This window comes from Myiozetetes cayanensis, unplaced genomic scaffold, assembly GCF_022539395.1.
Source record: "Myiozetetes cayanensis isolate MyiCay16 unplaced genomic scaffold, myiCay2020 scf1, whole genome shotgun sequence".
Classification (NCBI taxonomy): Eukaryota; Metazoa; Chordata; class Aves; order Passeriformes; family Tyrannidae; genus Myiozetetes; species Myiozetetes cayanensis.
The window spans coordinates 16,370,295-16,391,809 of NW_026086604.1; the positions used below are offsets into that span (position 1 = coordinate 16,370,295).

A 21,515-nucleotide genomic window follows, 5' to 3' on the forward strand; every position below is an offset into this window, starting at 1 on the left:
AACATTTAAATCAGAGGTCTATCAGGGTATTTTTAGATCTCTTTGAGTTTGCAAATATGGCTGGATGTAAATGAAAGTGATGGAGAACCGGCAGAGTGTGCAAAGGAATACTGGACAGGAAAGCCTTACAATGCTGGAGGGGCTGCTTCTTTCGTCCCACACTGGATAGGTTTTTTACTACAACAGAAATGTTTTTTTCAAGTTTTTAAATTTCATGTAGAAAAGCTGCACAAAATGTTCATAACAAACAAGGCACCTTCCTCAGTTTCTGTAACTGCTGCACAGAAACGGGAAAATATAATTCTGGCAAGAACAAGAGCTGGTCTAGAGCAAAGCCAAAGCAGTACATACTGTTTTGTCTGCAGCTACAGCAGAGAGACTGTGGCCTCAGGCTGCTTATCGTGGGTCTGTGCGAGAAAAGCATGGAAGCAACTATGCTGTCAAGTGAAAAGCAACAGTGACTTCTGTTCTGACAATACTTTCTGTTCTAAAGTATTCTAATAGATAAACCTTGAGACAAAAAAAATTAAAGGTGTTATTTTTCACTGATTTTTCCTCTTTTCCCTAGACATTACCTAAATTGAAGCTACAACACCCCTGCAGCGCTCTTAGACAAAATTGCTATTGAACCAAGGGAAGAGGAACTGGTGAAAGTCTGTCCAATACTCTTTAATACCTGTCAAGTTCTGACAGAATTCAATAGTAGCTGAGACTTACATTTAAAGTGGAACATCTGTAAACTAGATTGATGAAAAAATAAGATACTTTAAAAGCTTCTTACTGATTTTTTGTTTATTCCCTGCTGCAAATTCATTCAATGGTCCTCCTATTTCATGCTGTTCAAGGTGAAAATAAACTAAAGAAGAGAAAGATTTTTCACTCTTTGCCATCAGATACCTGTTATTGAAGTGTGCTATGATGCCCACAATCGGATTTGCTCTGATGTGGGATGAGGGAGTCACTGGCAGGTAATTGCTGTTATCAGTGGTTCTGGCTGCTGTTGGACAGGCCCTGCTGGTACTGCCCAGTGCAGCCACACAGAAGGGTAGCTCCTCTCCTTGACTCCCAGCTTCACTGGGAGCATCAGCCACTGCCCCACTCTGCATCTGTGGACATGTCCTAGGAAGCCCGAGAATGCAGACCACTCTTCGGCCAGTTAAAGAGACAAAGCATTTGGGTATTCCATGGAAGCCAACTCACCCTCCTAAAGTTACATTCTATTAAGTGCTTTGTTCAGTTAATCTCAGTAGTATATTCTTTTCATTCCCTAAGAGGCTGTTTTTTCTTGTAGGGCACAGGCAGGTGTGTAGAGATTATAGTAAGCCCTGCAATTCTGTGAGCAGAGATGTCTTTACATTTCATACAGTTCGGTAGGAACAAAACATCCAAATGTCTGTGTACAACAGAAGAAGCTGGGCCTCAGGCCTGAAAAAGAGGAGAGGAGAAGAAAACTGAAAAAAAAATCATCATTCTCATACCATCCGCAAATACGAATAAGAACTAAGCCTCTCTGTGGATCATCTGTATTGGTAAATTCTAAAGCATACAGGTTTACAAACAGCATTTAAGTAGTATTGTGTAAAAAAGTATCATGAAATCAGTAACATACATCATCTTGTGGAAAAGAGCTGGATTAGAGAGAAGTGCTACACATGGGGATGTTGCTGCTGGAATGGAAGTGAGTGGAGCTTTCAGCACTCTCAGGACCAGAGGGCTGGTGTGCGGGAGAACCTTGTCTTCTCCTAGCACCAGCTGCATGGTGGCACTGGGCTAGTAAATCTCCAGCTGGAGCCAGGGGGTGAGACCCCAGAAAATGCCCCATTTCCCTCCCTGCAGGCTCTATTTCCCTCCCTGAAGGAGCATGCCTGGAGGAATCACTGAGCTCAGACATCCACAGCTCAGACATAATACCCTCCTACCAGATGTGTACGTGAGGCACCGTGCCTGAGCACCACCTTCTGATGCTTCACTATTGCCCTCTGCTCCTCAGAAAATAAGGCTTAATCTCTGTCTTTCTCCTCATCTTTCTCATCCCATGCTGCAGATCCTCCAATTCCTATGATGCTTGGCACACGGTCCTTCAAAATCATTACCTTCCAGACCTGGGCAGTCCTCCCTCCCTGCCATGCCCTATTTGGTGCATCACCTGCTACCCTCAGCCTTTCCTGGCTCTCTGTGGTGCTGCCCCAGCTGAAGCAATCCCAGCACAGCCCCATGCCCAGCAACATGCTCCAGCTCATGAGGACTCCACACAAAACACTGAAATGCATTGACTGTTACCTCAGATGACAAACATGTATCACCAAGGGACAATTTTGCAGAGGCCAGGTAGGTATTGGTGACAGTAATATCTTCCAGCTCAGTGCTGAAGTGATCCGAATCTTTGATGATGTTATAATTTAGGGCTGCACTATAACTGGCAGGCTTCTTCTGCTGTTTCTGCTGGTAGTTGCAGAGTTTCCTGAAGGCTGCTCTGAATTTCTGGGACATGAGATTGTAAATTACAGGATTGATGGCACTATTTAAATAAATACAGATTCTGCAAAATAGCAGGAACCAGTTTTCTTGGAAGGGTCTGGAGAGAAAGGAATTGACCACAACCAGCGTGCGGTAGGGCATCCATAGGAATGCAAATAGAATCACAACCACAGCCAGCATCTTGGTAACCTGGGGAAACACAGAGGTAGGCAGAAGAGGGCAGAGGGTTAGTACTCACCTTGAAATGAACATGTGCACTCTTACTCCTCTAGAGTCAAAGCAAAACTGTGGACAAGCCCTTCAGTGGGAATTTCTAATGAATATTTGATTCAGAAAAATTTTCTAAAGTAAGAAGAAAAAAAACTTGGATCCAAATTCTTCCTAGTTTTTGTTAATTTACTCCTTCCAGGTGATAACCCAGTCAGCTAATTGATGTAGACCTTAGACTTTTCAACTTCTCACACATATACCTATAAATCAGTTTGTTGGTTTTGTTATAGGTATTATGATAAAGAATGTGATGAAAAGCAAAGGTTCTACACAAATTAATGCATCTTTATCTGTCTTTAAATGTACATATTCATATTTATCTTATAATTCTACTCCCTTTACCCTCACTTTTAATTTTGCTACAGCTGTGTTCAGTAGAAGTAAAAAAATGAGACAGAGAAATACTATCTCCTTTTCTTGTCAAGTGACATGTTTAATTATGACTTATAGGCTATTTTTTCTAATTTTCTAGTGAACAGTCATAGTAATAAAACAAAATGTGAATGTCCTAGGTAGCTCAAATTATGATCTTTCCTTATCTGCAAATCACTTCTAAAACAGAAATTCCTGTGAAAATGGCAGCAAGCAGTGAGGTGACTCAGTACTGACTTGCTCTGGCTCAGGAAGTCTCAGGACTCCTCACCTCACCCCGGCTCAGCTCCAGCACGTGCCTCCAAACTGAGCAAATCCATTCAATGGAGAATAATAATTCATCATGGAAAATAATCCACATTGAAAGGAAGAAAGTAACTATTTGTGGAGCTTGGATGAACAACTGGACTTAGCCTAGCTAAGAGATGTCTTGCATCAGGTAAGGCATTCAGTGGATAATAGTCTACACAAGCATCAGAGTATTTTACTATCAGAAGCTCTGCAGGGCACTTTGTTACCAATCATTGACAATTTACATTTCTCCTGAGCATGTCTTTAAAGAAAAATTGCTGCTTTCTTACCCACACCAAAAATCTTCATTGCGATTGATGGGGCTGAACAGGAATAGTTTAGAGGAAATTTTGGTCCACTTTGTCTAAATAAACTGCCCTATCTTCATATGAAACACAACTAAACAGCATTTGGGAGGGGGCTAATTATTTGACACTCTGGAGTTCTAAGAGGACAAACTTTTAAAGAACATACTTTTTATTACCCATAAACATACACACCAAAGCTCTCTGAAAGCAGCAGTATTAGCATCCTCATTCATTGCTCAGGTGAAGGCAAGGATACACTGATTGCTCTTTTCTTGTGGATGCACACTGCTTATCCTACACTCAGAGTACAAATTATTCCTAGTTAGGGAGATTGAAAACATGATTAAAAGGCTTTGAGCAAACCTGGTTTAGTCCAAATTTCAAGTGTATTTTGAATGACAGTGAAGTGCTTGAGATTGAATATGGTGCTGGTTGCATACAAACATTTTTCAAACCCTATGTTTTTATTTCTGAGAATGTTCTAAAAATATTCAAAATGTATTTTACTGAATAGATTCACAATATTTTAATTCTGAACTAGTATTCTCCTTTTCTTTCCTGCTCCAAAACCTTGTCATTCTAAGGAAGTGTTTTTATTAAACATTTTCATTACTGAGGTACTCAGAATTTGGTAGTTGTTTCATTCTCCTTTGAACACTAATCTTTCTTACATTGATAGGCAAAAGTGATAATTGCTCTGGTGTTTTAAAGGTATGTAATAATATCTTTCTTGTGCTTGGTGGTATTTCTTGCAATGAAAAGAGATTGTATATCCCAGTCCATGATTTTGTAATAAAAAGAAGTTATGCAACAAGGAGGAGCATTAAATAAATAGAAGGATTAAGGTCTTGATAAACTAACATCACAAGTGAAATCAAATTATAAGACTGAGGATTTCATGTAGGCCTTACAAAACTTATCTTGCACTGAAAGCTGAAATCTGAAATCTGTGCTTGCTCTGCTGTGACAGAACAGAAGGATTTCTCAGGGGAGCAGGTCATTGCAGACTGCACTACTGTCAAAGACAGGACTTTCTCTAGAGGTTAATCTGCCTGTTATAACTGACCATGATGACCTTAGATGATTTGATTGGACTAAGTAACTAACTTTGTAAGATATGCATAATGTTTAGTGAGCTGGATCCCATGTTAAGTATAAACAACATTTGTTATCTAAGGCTGTATTTATTTTTCACAGTACCCTTGATACCTGAGGAAACTAGGAATTACTCTGGGTGCAGTATGAAATATACCTGCAAATATGTAATTCAATGTTCATTTTATGAATACACAAGAAAAAAATTTGGGATCTGTGGGCTGAGCTATGTGGGATAAAATGGAAATATGGGAGAGCTCAACACAGCCAGCACCAAGATCTGATCTGGAAAACTAGGCAGATGAGGAGCACACAGCTCAGGTTGTGATTCCTTGAGCACATCACCCAGAGAATGTATGGACTCTTAGCTGCTATAAAAAGAGGATTAGATCCCTTCCTTGTCTTCCCATCTGCTTCCCATGGCCTCTTGCTTTCTTTTAAAAGATAATGAGCTGCTTGCCAAGGTAGTTCAAGAACAGATACTCCTAGGAAAAAAAAAAGGATTTAATTTTCCTCACATTTTCAAAGTTTTCTTGCATGTCGGTAAAATCCCTTTTATACCCTTCAGTTTTAAGTTCTTTCCCTCTTATCTTCCTTCTGACCATGTCTGGGTCTTCAGAACATTTTCTTGATTCTGAGCAGAACAAAATTATTCCAATTTCCAGAAGAAAAAAAATTAACATTTTAGAAATGCTGAGAGATCCTAGTACTTGTGCTGCTAGAAGAGAAGAAGCACTGTTAGCAAATTCAAGGACCACCCCCAAAATATAGCTTTTCTCCCTCATACTCTATGCTGTAAAAATACATTTAATATTGGTTACTGTTACTCATTAGGGAACCTTTGTTTTATGGCAAAATCTGCTCTGAATACTTTGAATGACACATTTTCTATTAATGAACTGACTCCTTGCTTCCCCTCTTGACTCCTATTCAGTGCTGAAATTATGTCTGTTTACATCAGAGACTGAAAATATCCTTTCTAATGCAACTGAACATAGTCCATCCATTCACCTTCAGGAATAGAATCTCACTCCTTACTGTTCATATATATATATATATAAAATGTTTTATACGTATGCTGAGCTTCCCACCCGTCTTCACCTCAGCTTAGGTAGCTGCCCTCCACAGCTCTAAGGAAATGGTTATTTCACTCTATATTTTCTTCTTCCTTGAGCATAGAGCTATTCTAGATGCCATATCAGGATTGTTCCTCCCTTGACCTGCCCTTTCCATTGGTGCTTTGTGTGAGAAAGCGTCCTAGGTATTGAATTCAGGATGTTTTCCAAGTTGGACTTTGCATTTTTAGTGCATCAGCTCCTGATTCTGGGCTAACTCTCGTAGTAGCAACACAAGTCATTTTTGGAGAAAACAAATGAAATTGCATAACAGTATGATTCACAATTGGAAGTATTGACTGACTAATTCTTGGAAGTAGACATAGGAACACTAATATACAGCCATATGCATTTCTTTTAACACAAGGTTAAAAAGAAAAAGGTCTAAAAAACTACTGGACAATAGAGTTGACCTCTGTCATGATATGGAAACAGCTTCAGATAGTGCTCTTCAACTAAAACACTGTATGACAAGGAGAAAATGCTTTCCTATCCTGTTCAAAAAATTTTTACCTTTTTTAACAACAGACCACTTTCCAAACATAGATGATATAATGGAAAGTCCCATGAAAAATTAAGAAAATTTTTTGATTTGGCAGTCTGGGTCATGCTTAATCCAAGCTAGTTAAGCAATCCTGCTCAGACTAAGGGGGGAAAGTGACTTTACATATTGCCATGTTGGATTAATCATCATCAAAAATGGTTATGAAACTCCTTAATTAAACTGTCATGAGGATTGGGGAAACCTATCTAACTTACTGTTTAATTCTGCTGTATTATATGTGTGAGTTCATAGTAGGTTGATTACAATTATAATTATAACAATAATAATAATAATAATAGTAGTAGTAGTAGTAGTAGTAGTAATTATAAGCACTCAGTGGAACTGTACTGAGTTTCCACGTCCAAGTTTTTACTGCAGCAGGTTGGAAGGGTGGTCTCTCTGAGAAGAAGCCAAGGACTGTCTCAAGCCGGACCCTAACAGTTCCATCCAGCTCCAACAGACCCATAAGGACACAGCTGAGCCCATCAGCAAAGCTGGTGGTGCCTCTGAGAAAACATATTTAAGGAATGCCAAAAATGCTAAAAAGAGAGAAAGAGGGGATAAGAGAACAAAAGAATGAGAAACAGTGGGGGAACACCAAAGTCAGAGGAGGAGGCACCTTTTGGCAAGGCTGGCACCACCTGCAGGGACTGCAGCCAGTGGAGGAACCACACTGAAACAATAGAAGAGTGAGAAGGAAGGGGTGACAAGAGACCAACCTCTGCAACCTGACTGAAATACTCCCTGGCCCCACACTGCTGGCTAGCTTCAGGCAAGGGACTGAGTGTACCTTGGGACTATAACAATGGGAAATAAATTGGCAATACTCATTTTCCCCAAGTAAAGTCTGCATTGCCCATGACAACAACTGATAATTTATCTGCCTGTCCTTTTCTCCCCATTCTCAGCAGGAGCCAACCCACCACAGAAACATGCACAAATTTAATTTTGTAGAAATGTTCTTGGGTAAATATGAGAACTGCCACAGAAGGAGAAAGTGTACACCATATTTTCAGTCACTTTTTCTCTGGATTATATGCTGGGCATTGTATACAACTCACTCTCTGTAACACAAGGACAGTTCTGAGAAGACAGATAGTTTCACATGAGAGCAGGACTCACTGTGAGGCCAAACTATACTGTCAGCTACACGTGGCTTTGCCAGAGCAGCAGAAAATTTTCACTTCTGTGTCTTACTAACTCTTGAGATGCTAGATTTTTTTGAATATGGACTTGTGTTTTCTCATTTTACACCACTGGCTTTTTTGTGCTGCTATTATGTAAAAAAATATTACTTATAATGCCACACTATCCTTGCTTTGCTTCCCATGTTGTACTGAATGTAAATGCAGGCTTTACTCATAATGAGGCTACTTTAAGCAACCAGATTACTTAAGCTTTTAGAAAAATCTTGCTGACTTTACAAGACATAAAAGATTTCATATTATAATCTTCACCTTTTGGTTTCATAATAAAGCAGTATCCATATTCAGCAGTGTTCAGTGTAAAAGATTTGTCTGTTTTTCAAGTGATGCTAAGCACATGCAATCAAGCATGTGCACTCAAGTGATATTGAGAACTTGAAGATCAGATTATCTTCTTCTGCTAATTAATGGACAAAGAAAAATAACATTAAACAGTTCTTATCTGACTATTAACTATAATTGGCAACATAATTAATATAACGTAGCCCACATGTTTCTGCTGTGCATTTCAAAGCAGGGCTCTAGTGCTCTGCAAGTGCTGGGCGCTCTAGCAGGAGCTCAGTCACCTTTTGAGGTCCATGCCACTTCTGTAATAAGAAAACATGGACCCTCTCATTAAACAGTAGCAATCTACACAAAATAAGAAGAATATAAAGTTCAACCCCTCACCCAAGGGGGGCATTCAGGTTGTCTGAGCAGGTGCACAGCTCAGTTTGGTTTCCTGAGGGAGCTGTACAGTGTAGGGAAGCAGAAGCTTGGTTTAGCAACCCACTGGGGTACCATACAAGGTCAAGAGCCAAGGCACTCAGCACAAAACACTGCTTCCCAATGCTCACATCAGGCTGCTTGCCCTGACTGGAGCCTGCTCCCAAGAGCCAGCTGAGAAGGATGCACCCTGTGTTTCTCACACAGCCACTGCACCAGCTGTGTTACTTGCTGCATGCTGTGTGAGAATGAGGCAGTGTGGTTTACTGCAAACAGCCAGGCATTAATCTACTAACTATATTCTACTGGTATTACGACACAGGACAGCACACATATTTAACAATATAAAAAGAAGGTAGTCAAATGTATGCACCAGTTTTGAGCAATTGATACATAAAAAGAGAGAGAGTAACCAAGATATTAGCATTTAAAAAGCACTTTTATATACAGATTTCCTTAAATAGACTTTTCACAGGAGAGTTAGAGACAGGAAAAGTGGCAACATGATTGTGTTTGCTGGGTGACAAACTGCCTTAACTGAGACCAAACCTCAAGTCTCCCAAATTCCCAGGCTAGTTCCTTCTCTTCAGATCCCAAAAATTACTCAAAAGTCACTGTATATTTGGCAAGATTACTAACAGCCTGTAATATAAAGAAACTATAGTTGAAAATGTTTCATTCATAATTGATGCTCCCTAAATACTTTTCAATATGGGAAATAAAATACTAATTTTTTTGGTCCTTGCAGTAGGTAATAATGAATAAGCAAGAAAAAAATTCATATTTATACGTATGTGTATACGTATCACAGAATTTCAACTTGACTAGTTAGCAAAAAGTTTTACCTCTTTCTACAGCTTCAGAACAGTGAACTCTAAACCAAGTGTGCTTTACATTTCAGAAGGACATTTCAAACTGCTGTTCCTACCTGCCTTCGAGAAGCAATAGTGCTATTGAAACTTCTGTTAGTCATCTTGGAATTCACAGGCTTGCTTTGGTGAGCCACATCATTCCTCCATGTCTTAGAGTTTTCCTTTGGGTCCGAAGGGATGGGGTTCAGGAACAGTATTCTAGCAATCAGGCCATAGAGGACAGTTGCCAATACCATTGGCACAACATAAAATATGCCAAAGTCCATCATGTAGATAGGAGAGTAATAGCTCCTGGACACCTTGTAGCCACAGGACACAACAGTAGTCTCTTTGTAGGCTACTGTATTAATGTCCAGCAAGAAAAACCAGAGCATACAATATATGGAGGTGAAAGCCCAGACAAAAATAATGATCTTTTTGGCTCTTGAAAAAGTGCACAGGAATTGGGCTTTGATGGGGTGGCAGATGGCTATGTATCTCTCAATGGTGAAGGCAGCAATGGAAAAAGAAGAAGCATTGATCCCTAGGTACTGGAAATAAGTGATGCAGAGACACCCCACGTAGCCATACACCCAGGACCTATACAGGCTTTCTGTGATATTGGGTAGTCCTGCAGCCACAAGCACCATGAGATCTGCCACAGCCAGACTCACCAGGTAGCAGTTAGTGGGAGTTCTCATGTGTTTGGTTCTGAGGACCACCAAAACCACCATGATGTTGCCCACAATGCCCAGTCCACAGATGAGGAGGACCAAGAGAATGGTAACCACTTGGTATTCAACTGTAATGATCTCCTGGCTTGATAGTGGCAGCACAGTTTGGTTCTGCTTGTCCCCTGTGCCATTCTCCATCTTCACCAGCCCACTGCTGCTTCTGCCCAGCACTTGATCTCAGCACCTGTTCTCCATTGTCATGCAAAAGGGTGAGTGGAGCAGTCTGGGTGCTCCTCAGCTCCAAAGCACATTCTCCATGCAGTCACAGTCCCACTCCTGTGCCGTCCTCCACTCCCCCGAAAGCACCTGGACTTTCAGTCTTTATAAATTCAACTACCAGACGGGTTAATCCCTCTAAGACTCCAGCTCATTTGCACAGGTTAAAAGGCTGTTTCCTCATAGCTGAGTTGTCATTCATGAAATCGAGCCCGCGGAGGTGAGTTTCCTCCCTGCAGGGGCAGGGAATGCAGAGCCCTCCCGCACCGCCAGCTGCTGAGCTCCGCACAGGGTTGAGCTGATCCAGCCCGGGCAGACCAGCATCGCCGCTTGCCAGGAGGAGTCACAAAGCGCCGAGGGTGGAGACAGCAGCAGGACGTGAAAAGAGAGGAATTTGTAAAGGTTTTGTGCCTCATACCGCTTTCCTCTCTCTGTTCTCAGATGCCTATCTCACGTATTGATCATATTGATCCACACAGGCAGACAAAGGAGAGATGACTGGCAATAAAATTACACCAGTTTCTAAAATTCTGACTTCCCCGTGTCCCTGTCCTTATGAAAGTAATGGTAATTTGCCTCCTACTTTGCAGGGGTCTGTAAGAGTCACTTCAGGGCTTAGAAAGAAACACATCCCAGCTTTTGAAAATTACAGGGGAAAAAAATGTGGTTTATAGAAAATTCTCTTCAAAACCTCTATTGCTATTGCTGTCATCACTCCCAAGCCCTTTCAGCTCTCTTCTGAATTGTAGCACAGTGACAATAAAACTACCACAGCACAAATTGCTTCTTAATGGATCAGTCACACACACGTGCATGTGCACACCCACCCCCTCCTCCACTGTTTCCTCAAGGAAGGGTCTTCCCTGGCTGAATAAACTCCTCCACTGTCAGTCAGGTTGTGAAAAAACACAGATGAACCAAAGACTGTCTGTGGAAATAGCTGCTTTGAGCCGTGCAAATGAAGCCCTACCGATGCAGTAACTCAGCTGCACCTGTAGATGAATGCAGGTCTTTCCTGTCTCGCTGGCAACCTAAACGCCTCAGTGAATGAAACAATAGCAAACTTTCTGCAGGGCTCTGTGAAAGTGCCCTTGTCAACTCCCCACCGCAGCCCCTCAACTCGTAGTTTCTCCTTATACTACTGTGTTAAAAGGTTAAAGAGTAAATTTGCCTTAAAATCCTTCTTTTTCTCCATTTAGGGCAAATGCTTTTGCTCTTTGCTCAGGAAGGGTTCAACAAAATACAGTGTTGCACAACTGAGGAAGGCAACTTGGTTTTCAGAACAATTTTTAGTGTCAAGAGAGAAGGATTAGCACAGGCACATGGTGCAAAACTAGCATTTTTAAATAGACTGAAACAACAGGTGGTAACAAAAAGACAGTATCACCTGAAACAAAGATGAAAAACAGATTCAAACAGTTCCAGAGGTTTGAAGCCACTCGGTAAAGTTTTCTAGTCATTGTTTTCCATTTGCCTTTTCACTTTTCAGTCATAATCATATGTTTTTTATCTGTAGACCCAAAAGTACCCAGCAAACTAAAGCAAATATCATTATTCCGGTTTAACAGATGAAGAAACATGGGTGAAAAGAAGCAGATTTTTTGGCCTTGCAGTGGCCTATGGGAAAACACAGGTTGCTGGTTGCTCGACCAACAGCATATCAGCAGAAAAGTATCGTAGGTCTCATCTTGATTCTCCTCTATACGATCCTGTTATTTTGCACACAGCTGAAAGAGAAAGAAGGTCAGCACTACTGTAATGCCTCCCAGCCCCTTCAGACTCCACAGCATTTTATCCTTCAAACTGGACAGATTACCCCTTAGCAATCCATGCTTTTAAAGCTGTGTGACTATAGGGGGGATAGCTATAGATGTCCAACCCCATGGAATAAAATACACCACGAAATGCACCATGAGGTAGACCAGGAGTGAAAGATCACAGACTTTGTGTCAGCACTCAGGGACCCTGCAGGCATCAAACCCATCAGGCACTGAACCAAAGTTCAAAGCAAGAAACTGGGTTAAATGGCACCCTGGATAAACCCCTTAACCCTCAGGGACCTCAGATGAATTGGAAAGGTCTGACTCCTCCTTAGGCTGATTTCTCTTTCAGGGGTGACTGATGCCTTTTTGCCACACTGTCTTACCATGAATGCTTGTTCCTCATGCTTCTGCATATTCTGCTAACTTTTGTAGGCAATGTGGATGATCTAAGTTGGGGCTAAAAATTAACACATCTGAGACTATGTAAGTGTTTGCAGTGCTAGAAGACATGGCTGAGGGCATGGGATGCAGAGAAGCTGTGGAATATTTAATAGGCCATGTGACTTTGAAGTGAATATCAGAGGTCTGGAAGATGTGCAAGACATAGTATCTGATACTTGCCTCATTCCTCTGCACCTGCTACTGGTCTGTGTCAGAGATGGGATAGACCATCTCGTCTCAGTCACTTTTTGTGTCTTTTTATCAAGTGTTGCACTCTGGTAGGGAAAAAAGTATGGAGTTGTTACTGTATAGCTATGGGGAAATATATCTATAGGAGGCATTCAGAGTTTTGACAGTATTAACATCCTACATGAAACATTTCCCCTTTTTTTCCATACAGTACTTCCCCAGCCTTCAATGTTTCTGTAAAACCTGCAGTAATTGCAGAAGGAATTTCAAGACTGGATATATATGTTCTGTATGTATATGTAATAAAAGCATCTGGTGCTGTGTATTTCACTGAAACACTGTATGATGCAAGTTGCCTGATACCTTCAAATTATATAATGTGATCATCAGTCAGAAGTCAAATACTGAATCTTGGAATCAGTAAAAGATCAACTTTTTCTTCTCCATTAACGTTGTGTTAACGCAACTGTCAAAATATAGTGGCTAGTTTCAAAAGCAATTCATCATGAATACATGCAAGCCCTGCAGCACAGCAGATGGACCATAGATCACTGTGAAGCTTTTACTGCGTATCTGTTACCCCACTTTATATCCATGCCTGTTGGTCCAGGCATCGGTTGACATTGCATGTACTAATGAGGACAGATGCAGTCAGCAAGTCAACAACAATAACTAGAAAAACAAGACCTGGAAATGTGCTGACTTTTGCTAGTACATTTATGTTGGTACAACTCCTGGATAGGAGGGAGAGGGGAAGGCATCATGTTGATACCTCCTGTGCTGTGTACCACTTAGCCAACAGTATTTGTGCCCAATTTTGTTTTCCATTTGTCTCAATTAAAATGTGTCTCTGCTCACTTGAGTCAGAACAAACACATAACAAACTGTCTCATAACTAAGCAAAAACTGAGATGGAACACTGAATCACTATAAACAGTTTACCCCATAGTTATAAATTATTCTTAGTTCTGTTTCTCTAACTCAGATCACTTCCCCAGCTGGCCTTTTCTGTTTTGAAAAACGACTCTGAAATTTGAGACCATATTACCTGCCTGTACTCAGGGTTCATGAAAAATCTCAGCTAAGTTGGATTCTTTACTCTGCACCCACCTCCGATGGATTGCTGAGCACTTACTGCTGTACAAATCTTTCCACAGCTGCAGTTTGTAGAGAACAAAAGCCACCAATGGGTAACTGTTTTAGTACCATCCAAAGGCTGGCTTTTAAAGTTTGTATCTAGCTACTGGCATGATCAGCTCCAAATGTGTTTGGGATTTACACTGGACAGTTAAATAGTGTAGCAACTGTGGTGAACTAGAATTTATCCTCCTCCATCTGCTGCACCACATGGCTGTGTTTTTGTGCTGATACAGTGAGACAGTGGGTAAGTGTTTGGTTTGTGGGAGAAATCTGCGCCTGGAAAAGCCTTTCATGAGTAAAGATTGTAAGGGGACCAGACACCTTTTCTGTGGGATAAATCTCGTTACCCAAGACAGTGATCCTTTTTTCTAAATAATTTTTTGTTGCCTGTAACTGATGAATGCTGAAATACTGCTAAAATCATGAGTGGATTTTCCAAAAATACCTAAGTGGTTTAGGATTTATTATGAGTTGGAGACTCTTGCATTCTTACGTGTACCTGACAAATTCTATTGATCTAGGCCCTTTTAATCTCCATGAGAGTGCAAATCCTGTTTCAAAGGTGAGTTTTGCTGAATTATATTTATTTTCATTTAATCTTCATCTTGGACTGGTGTTAGCTCAAGGCAAATAATAAGGAATTTTTAACTAAAATGTTCTGAAAAAACAATTATCAAAAAAATTACAAAAATTGTATTTAAGCAATCAGTTGGCTCACATGGGAAATTTGATTCATCTCTTGCCTGTCAGCAAAGTCACTGGACCAAACCACTGGTTTGTTGAGACAGAACTAGGATCACGTGACAAAGAAGGCTGGAAGGACTTTTAAGTCTACGCTTTTCTTCTACCAGCTCAGATGGAGATAAACTGTACAAGAGCCTGATGAAGGAGCAGGAACTTTGCCAAAATAAATGTAGAAAGACCACTCAAAAAACATTTAGAGATGGGTGAGGAAAACTGCTTTTTTGATTTTATTATTTGGTGAATTATTTGCATTCACTTGGATTTGCCTCTTAAGTGACTGTTAGCTGTCAAAATCACCACAGAAAAGTGATCTGAAAAAGAAGGGGTTCAGTTCAATAGTGAAAAACACAAAGTGGTACACTTTGGCAAGGGCAAGCAGGTACATAAAACCAGTGGGGAACAAATGGGAGAGGAACAAGTCTGTAGAAGCAGCTCATCTGATCCCAAGCCATGCATCCATCAGTATGAAGGGCTAACAAGAAGCTGGTGTGAAATCAAACTTTCATCTGGAGTGCATCAGCAAGAGCTTCTCCAACATGATGTATGAGCTTATCCCTCACTGGACTGTCTCCAGTTTTGGGTGGCACCTTTTGAGATGTGGATACAACTCAGAAGAGCAAGAGGAAAGATCTATCTATGACAGCAAGACCCATGAGAAAACAATGAACAAATGTATGTCACCTACCCTTCACAAGATGAGGCTGAGGCTGTAAAATAAAAATGACTGATCTGCTTTCTGCACCCATGATGGAAATAATAATCTGAAACAGCCACAGGGAAGATCTGGATTGGAAATACCACTGGATTGGAAAAATCATTGTAAAGATTGAGGAATTTGCCAGTAAAGAGGATTTGGAATAGATTATGCAGGGAAGCTAGAGACTTCAGCATTAGGAATGAGCAAAAAACTGCTTGGCATAGACATGGTTGATTCTTTCTGATAAAAGTAGGATGGGCTGGGTGCCCTCTGATTCTGTCATTGCAATCCCTGTACACACCTGTGTTCCTTTGTCTTGTGCCTTCCTAAGAAGGAAAGTGGGACACACGAACTCATATTTTAAATGGGTTTTGGAAGATCCTCAGGTGAATGTTGGGAAAGACTGAACTACCCCCTGGACTCCAGTAAACGGGAAAAGGATCCATGGTATCTGATGAATAGTCCACTCATAACTTTGTGCCTCATTTTTCAGAGCAAGGAGAAATGCCGAAACTCTGCCAGCCTTGGCAAATTATTGCAGCAGTAACTGGGCATTCTTCTGATTTATATGATGTCTTTTCATCCTTTAAACACATCTATTAATGCTACTTGATAATGCATAATTTCAAAGAAGAAAATGTATACTGTCAAAGTCTGCTTTATTTAATATATGTACTTTGAATTAAAATTGCTGCCCCTATTTTAAAAAACACCATGAAAAGTCTTCTGTGATTATGGGCAAAATGTAGACTATAATCCCAAAATCTTAATAAAAATAAAACTGTTTTAAAATTATACTGGAATCTCATTCTATAAAGTCTATATTCTCTGAGCAAACATGTATGTTATAGGTATTAAAATCAACTGCCTATACATGAGATCCAGTATTTGAACCAACCAGAAAACATAACTGCTTGAAAGATCAAAGCAGAGGTCTTGTCTTTGGTGATTATGAGTTTTAGATCTCACAGATCCCATAGTTTTACTTCAAGGACACAACTTTCTAGTTTCTGTGTTAAACTAATTTTATGTCATTTGTCTTATGTCTCTAGAGAACCTCAAGTCAGGAGAATAAATACTAATTCTACCATGACTCTGCATAGAGCTTTGTCATTAAGAATATAATTGCCTGTCTATTATTCTAGATGGTAAAGTAATGAATGATCAGACAGAATTTGAGGACATTAATTTAAATTCATAGCAGAAAGACTTGTCATAATTCAGCACAATATCCAGCTTTTTATGTTCAGAAGAAATGCAACACAAGGATATTAAATAACTCATTAAGATACCATATTTTTGGTAATATTTAATGCAAGTTCTTTCTAGCTGTGAAAATTACTCATCTCACCTGAGTACCTTGATTACCAACAGGGAGTTTGGCACATCCGTAATGAGGTGCTCAGTGGGTTCAACATGCTAACCTAGTAGTTGGGAAGGAGATTGAGTCACCTGGTCTTGGAAAGAAATTGACATCTAAGCACCTTTTTCCTTGATGAATAAATAGCTCAACAAAATCTTAGAAAAAGATAATAGAAAAAGAGTGTCTGGGAGAGCAACTCTTAGTTTGTGTGGCATGAGGCTGGGTCCAGATGGAGGACAGTCCATCAGGTGCCCAAGTATGGAGGGAGAACATCAGATTGGTTTGAGGCTCATGGGTCCAGATCCCAAATTAATGTAAAGCTTGGTAACTTCTTAGTAACCAGCAGTGTAAAACTGAATTATACCAAAAGGCATGTAAACATCTGGTGTTTGACTAACCAGCTGTGCTCAGCTATTTGCTGTTATCACTGTAGCCACAGCAGAAGACACTCGTGTGAAAGATGGGAGTTTGTGATCCCAGTGGTGTCTTTACTAGAGGATGGCAAAAAACCTTAGGAAAAGATTTCTATCAGTCTGAGACAGTTGGTTGTGGGTGACTGGTTGTTCAAATACAACACCAAAATCTGTTAGTACAAGCATATGAAAACAGTATCTTGTTCTACGTCCTTGGCTTCATGCTGTATGCTCTACTATGCAAAGGCAGCGGAAAACTGGTTTATACCATGACTTCTTGCACACGCCACTCCCATCATTAGATGGGAGCATTTCTGGAAGGGGACAGAGTTACTGCTACGGCTGAGTGAAGGGATCTCAAAAAAGGTTTTGTGTAGAAAAAAATGCAGCCAGGATGACTGAAACTACTTTCAAATTTTTTTCAATTGTGGTAGAGTGCTTTTTTTGGGAAATAAAAATCAGAAGTTGCATTTTGTCATTTCAAAATGTTAAAGTATTTTTAATAATTCAAAAAAGAATCATGTTCCATAGCTGAAGATGTAAACCTATTTGTTTGTAACTTCTGAGCTTCATAAAAGTTTTGAAAACAACTCTTTTGATTTCACGTCAGTTAATCTCTCTGAGCATGTTTGCTCTTTAATGCAAACAGTGAATCGCAAAATCACTTGCTCATTTATATTTAAAAGTAGAACAAACAGTAGATTTTGAGATGCAGTAGAGAAGAGCCAGAGTGTGGTTGTTTTTCGAATTAGGATGAGTCCATTGTAAAAGAAGTAGAAATGACAACATGATGCTTTCTTTTGCCCTCTTTTGGGGTCATACCAAACTAGAATCCAGCCCACTGATTTTCATACTGATATGAGAAAGGACTGAGGATGTGCCCCTTCATCTGTCCATTTGTTCAACCTCAGTAATTCTTAGAGGCTTTAACCAACTTCAGCTACATTTGACAGACAGGTTATCAGTCTCAAACCCATTCAAGCTGACAAATATTACAACAAGTGGATACATAAAAGACAGAAAGGAATAGAAGTATCTGAAGCTGAGCAAGTTTGGAACAAGAGTATCAGAAAACAAATGCATGAGAGAGTCATACACATACCATAAGATAGGGGAGAAACTTGGACCAGAATTTGTGAACTGTTAGACAACAGAGAATTAAACTAAAAGATGCATTTCTGCAAAGAACCAACTACTTTTTTTCTGCAGTTCTGACAACTGCTGCCTTGATTTTGTAAGTGTAGATTTGGTAAATACAGTGAGATGTGCAATCTTAAAGGCCATGCAATGACTTACCCATGTGAAAAAGCTAATTAAAAACCCCACTATGACAACAATCAGAGGAACAAATAAATGATTTATGTTATTAATTAGAGATGAACAAAGAGGTCTGTGAATCAAATAAAATCTACTCAAGCAGTAATCCTGTGAGATAAAGCTAAACAAATGTTGACTTTGTTTTCTTTTAATCTTTTATCGCTCAGAATGCAGCAGTGCAAAAAGTAGTAAGTTTGTTCCTTTTAACTTCATTCATTTCTCTTACAATTGTATTGGGAATGAGCTGTGAGTATGTAGCTAATATCTGAAAATATCTTTAATTTTTTGTATAACACCAAAGCTATATTAATAAAAATAGCTATATTAATAATAATTAGTTAATAGGTAAGAGTTGATGCTTTTTCTTACCAGACTGTAAAAACATGTTTTGTTAATGGATAGCATGGTTTTAAACACAATTTCACAGAATCACAGGACGTAGTGAATTGGAAGGGACCCACAAGGATCACTGAGTCCACCTCCTGGCCCTGCACAGGACCATCCCCAAGGGTGACACCATGTGCCCGAAAGTATCAGCCAAATGCTTCTTGAACTCTGTCAGGCTTGGTGCTGTGACCACTTCTCTGGGGAGCCTGTTCCAGTGCCCAACCACCCTGTGAGTAAAGAACCTTTTTCTGATATCCAACCTAAACCTCCTCTGACACAACTTCAGAGCACTCCCTTGGGTCCTGTCACTGCTCACCACAGAGAAGAGATCAGTGCCTGCCCCTCCTCTTCCCCTCACAAGGAAGTGGTAACTGCAGTGAGGTCTCCCTGTCTCCTCCAGGCTGAACAGACCAAGTGGCCTCAGCTGCTCTTCGTACAGCTTCCCCTCATGGCCCTTCACCATCTTCACTGCCCTGCTTTGGATGCTCTCTAATAGCTTAATATCTATCTCATATTGTGGTGTCCAAAACTGCACACAGTATTCAAGGTGAGGCTGCACCAGTGCAGAGCAGAGCAGGACAATCCCCTCCCTCGACCGGCTGGTGATGCTTTGCCTGATTCCCCCCTGGACATGGCTGGCCCTCCTGGCTGCCAGGGCACTGCTCACTCATATTCAACCTGATGTTGACCAGGACTCCCAGGTCTCTTTCCATGGCACTGCTTTCCAGCATCTCATTTCCCAGTCTATATGAACATCCAAGGTTGCCTCATCCCAGGAAAGAATCCAGCACTTCCCCTTGTTGAACTTCATATGATTGGTGACTGCCCAGTCCTCTAATTTGTCAAGGTCTCTCTGCAGGGCCTCCCTGCCTTCAAGGGAGTCAACAGCTCCTCCCAGTTTTCTGTCATCTGCAAACTTGCTCAGTATCCCTTCCAGTTCTATGTCCCAGTCATTTTTTAAGATATTGAGGAGCACAGGGCCTAAGATAGAGCCCTGTGGAACCCCACTAGTGACAGGTCACCAGTCTGATGTCACCCCATTCACTATTACCCTCTTTGCTCCACCCATCAGCCAGTTGCTCACTCACCACATGATGTGTTTATCCAGCTGTGTGCTGGTCATGTTCTTCAGAAGGATCCTGTGAGAGACAGTATGGAAAGCTTTACTGAAATCCAAAAAGATTACATCAGCTGGCTTCCCTTGATCAGCTTTGGTGGGTTACCTTGTCATAGAAGGGAATCGGGTTGGATAAGCAGGACTTTTCTCTCCTGAAGCCATGCTGGCTGTGACCAATGACTATGCTGTCTTTCAGTTGTTTTTCAATACTTCCCAGAATAATCTTCTCCATAAATTTACCAGGCACTGAAGTGGGACTGACAGACCCATAGTTTCTGGGGTCCTCCTTCTTGCCCCTCTTGAAAATAGGGACAATGTTCACCAGCGTCCAGTCAGCTGGGACTTCTGCATATTCCCAAGACCTCTTGAAAATCATCAAGACAGGCTTTGCAATGACATCAACCAGGTCTTTGAGGATTCTTGGATGAATCCCATCAGGCCCTATAAATTTGCAGTGATCCCGATGGAGCAGCAGATCCCACTCAATTTCATGGTCAACTGGGAGCTGATCCTTCTCACAGTCTCCATCTCAGGGCACTGAGACCCCCTTTGTCCATCATACCTGTTGAAGATAGAGGCAAAGAAAGCATTAAGCACCTCTGCCTTGTCCCTGCCCCTCTTTGTGAGGTGACCATCCTCATCCTATAACAGGATGATGATATTTCTATACAGCCTGTTGCCATCAATGTATTTGAAAAAAGTCTTTTTATGGTCCCCTACATTTCTGGCAGCTTCAACTCCAGCTTTGGCTGCACAGATTTTCTGCCTACAGTGGCAAGTAGCATTGCTGAATTCTTCCCATGTCACTTGATCTGGCTTCCACTGGGCATACACCTTTCTTTTTTGCCTTATTTCCAAGAGAAGATCCCTGCTCAGCCAAGCTGGCCTTCTGCCTTGCCTACTTGATTTCCAACGTTTGGGAATTACTCACTCCTGTGCCTTTAGGAAGTGATGTTTGAAAAGTGACCAGCACTGATGGACCCCAGCACCTGCAAAAACATTTTCCCAGGGAACTTTGCTAATTCCCTGAGCAACCTGAAGTCTGCTCTCCTCCTCTCCAGAGCTGAGGTTGTTCTGGCACTTTTCCTCCTGTCAATAGAGATTTTAAACTTTAACACTTCGTGGTCACTGTGGCCAAGATGGCCAACAGTCTCCACTTCACTCACAAGATCCCTCTGTTGACAAGCAGAAGATCAAGGATGGCATCTTTACGAGTTGGTTCCCTCAGGACCTGTTCCGTAAAGTTGTCATCCAGGATTTTTAGGAATCTTTAGACTCAGGTGGTACCAGCTATGTGATGCTCTCAGTTTATTTCTTTCAAGTGGAAGTCCCCCATAAGGACAAGGGCAGTTGACTTGGATTTCCTACCATACACAGCTCTTTCCCTCTGCTTCCCCCTCTTTATTCTCATCCGTCTTCCTCCATAAATTCCTTCATCACAGTGTGTGGGACAACACGCTCACTTCCAGGTGGTTTTTACCCTTGCCCTTAGTTCTAAAGGCCTGTAAGTTTTGTGGATGTTTTTCATAACCACCTTAGCAGGGAGGATCAAAGGCTCTACTTCACAACTAGAGACCTTTGTTCTCTCCCCTGGCTGCTCTCAGCACAGCAGGTTGGAGCAGGAAAGGAGAAGTCTGACATGCTCCCACCCCTGCCCCTCTAGCCCCATCAGCCACCCAATGTAACACGGTCAATACTGTAACAGGTACATGGGGTTCTTGCCCATTCAGTTGCAAAGCTGAAGAAGTGAAAACAGTGGG

At 41.0% G+C, this 21,515-nt stretch overlaps 1 protein-coding gene across 1 annotated transcript; it reads right to left on the reverse strand.

Annotated features, from left to right (window-relative positions):
- Nucleotides 1-1,419: 1,419 nt before the first annotated feature.
- TRHR (thyrotropin releasing hormone receptor) lies at nucleotides 1,420-10,106 on the reverse strand. Its single transcript, XM_050324464.1, has 3 exons — nucleotides 9,312-10,106; nucleotides 2,254-2,667; nucleotides 1,420-1,425 (listed from the first exon to the last, which is right to left on the reverse strand). Exons 1-3 carry the CDS (start codon nucleotides 10,104-10,106, stop codon nucleotides 1,420-1,422), a joined length of 1,215 nt encoding a protein of 404 aa, XP_050180421.1.
- Nucleotides 10,107-21,515: the final 11,409 nt, after the last annotated feature.

Excerpts from the sequence above, each read along its gene's own strand:
- TRHR (XM_050324464.1), bottom strand. The coding sequence starts at position 10,106 with ATGGAGAATGGCACAGGGGACAAGCAGAACCAAACTGTGCTGCCACTA. Across the intron at positions 2,668-9,311 it reads CTATTGCTTCTCGAAGGCAG|GTTACCAAGATGCTGGCTGT; the intron begins GTAGGAACAGCA and ends GTGTTTCCCCAG.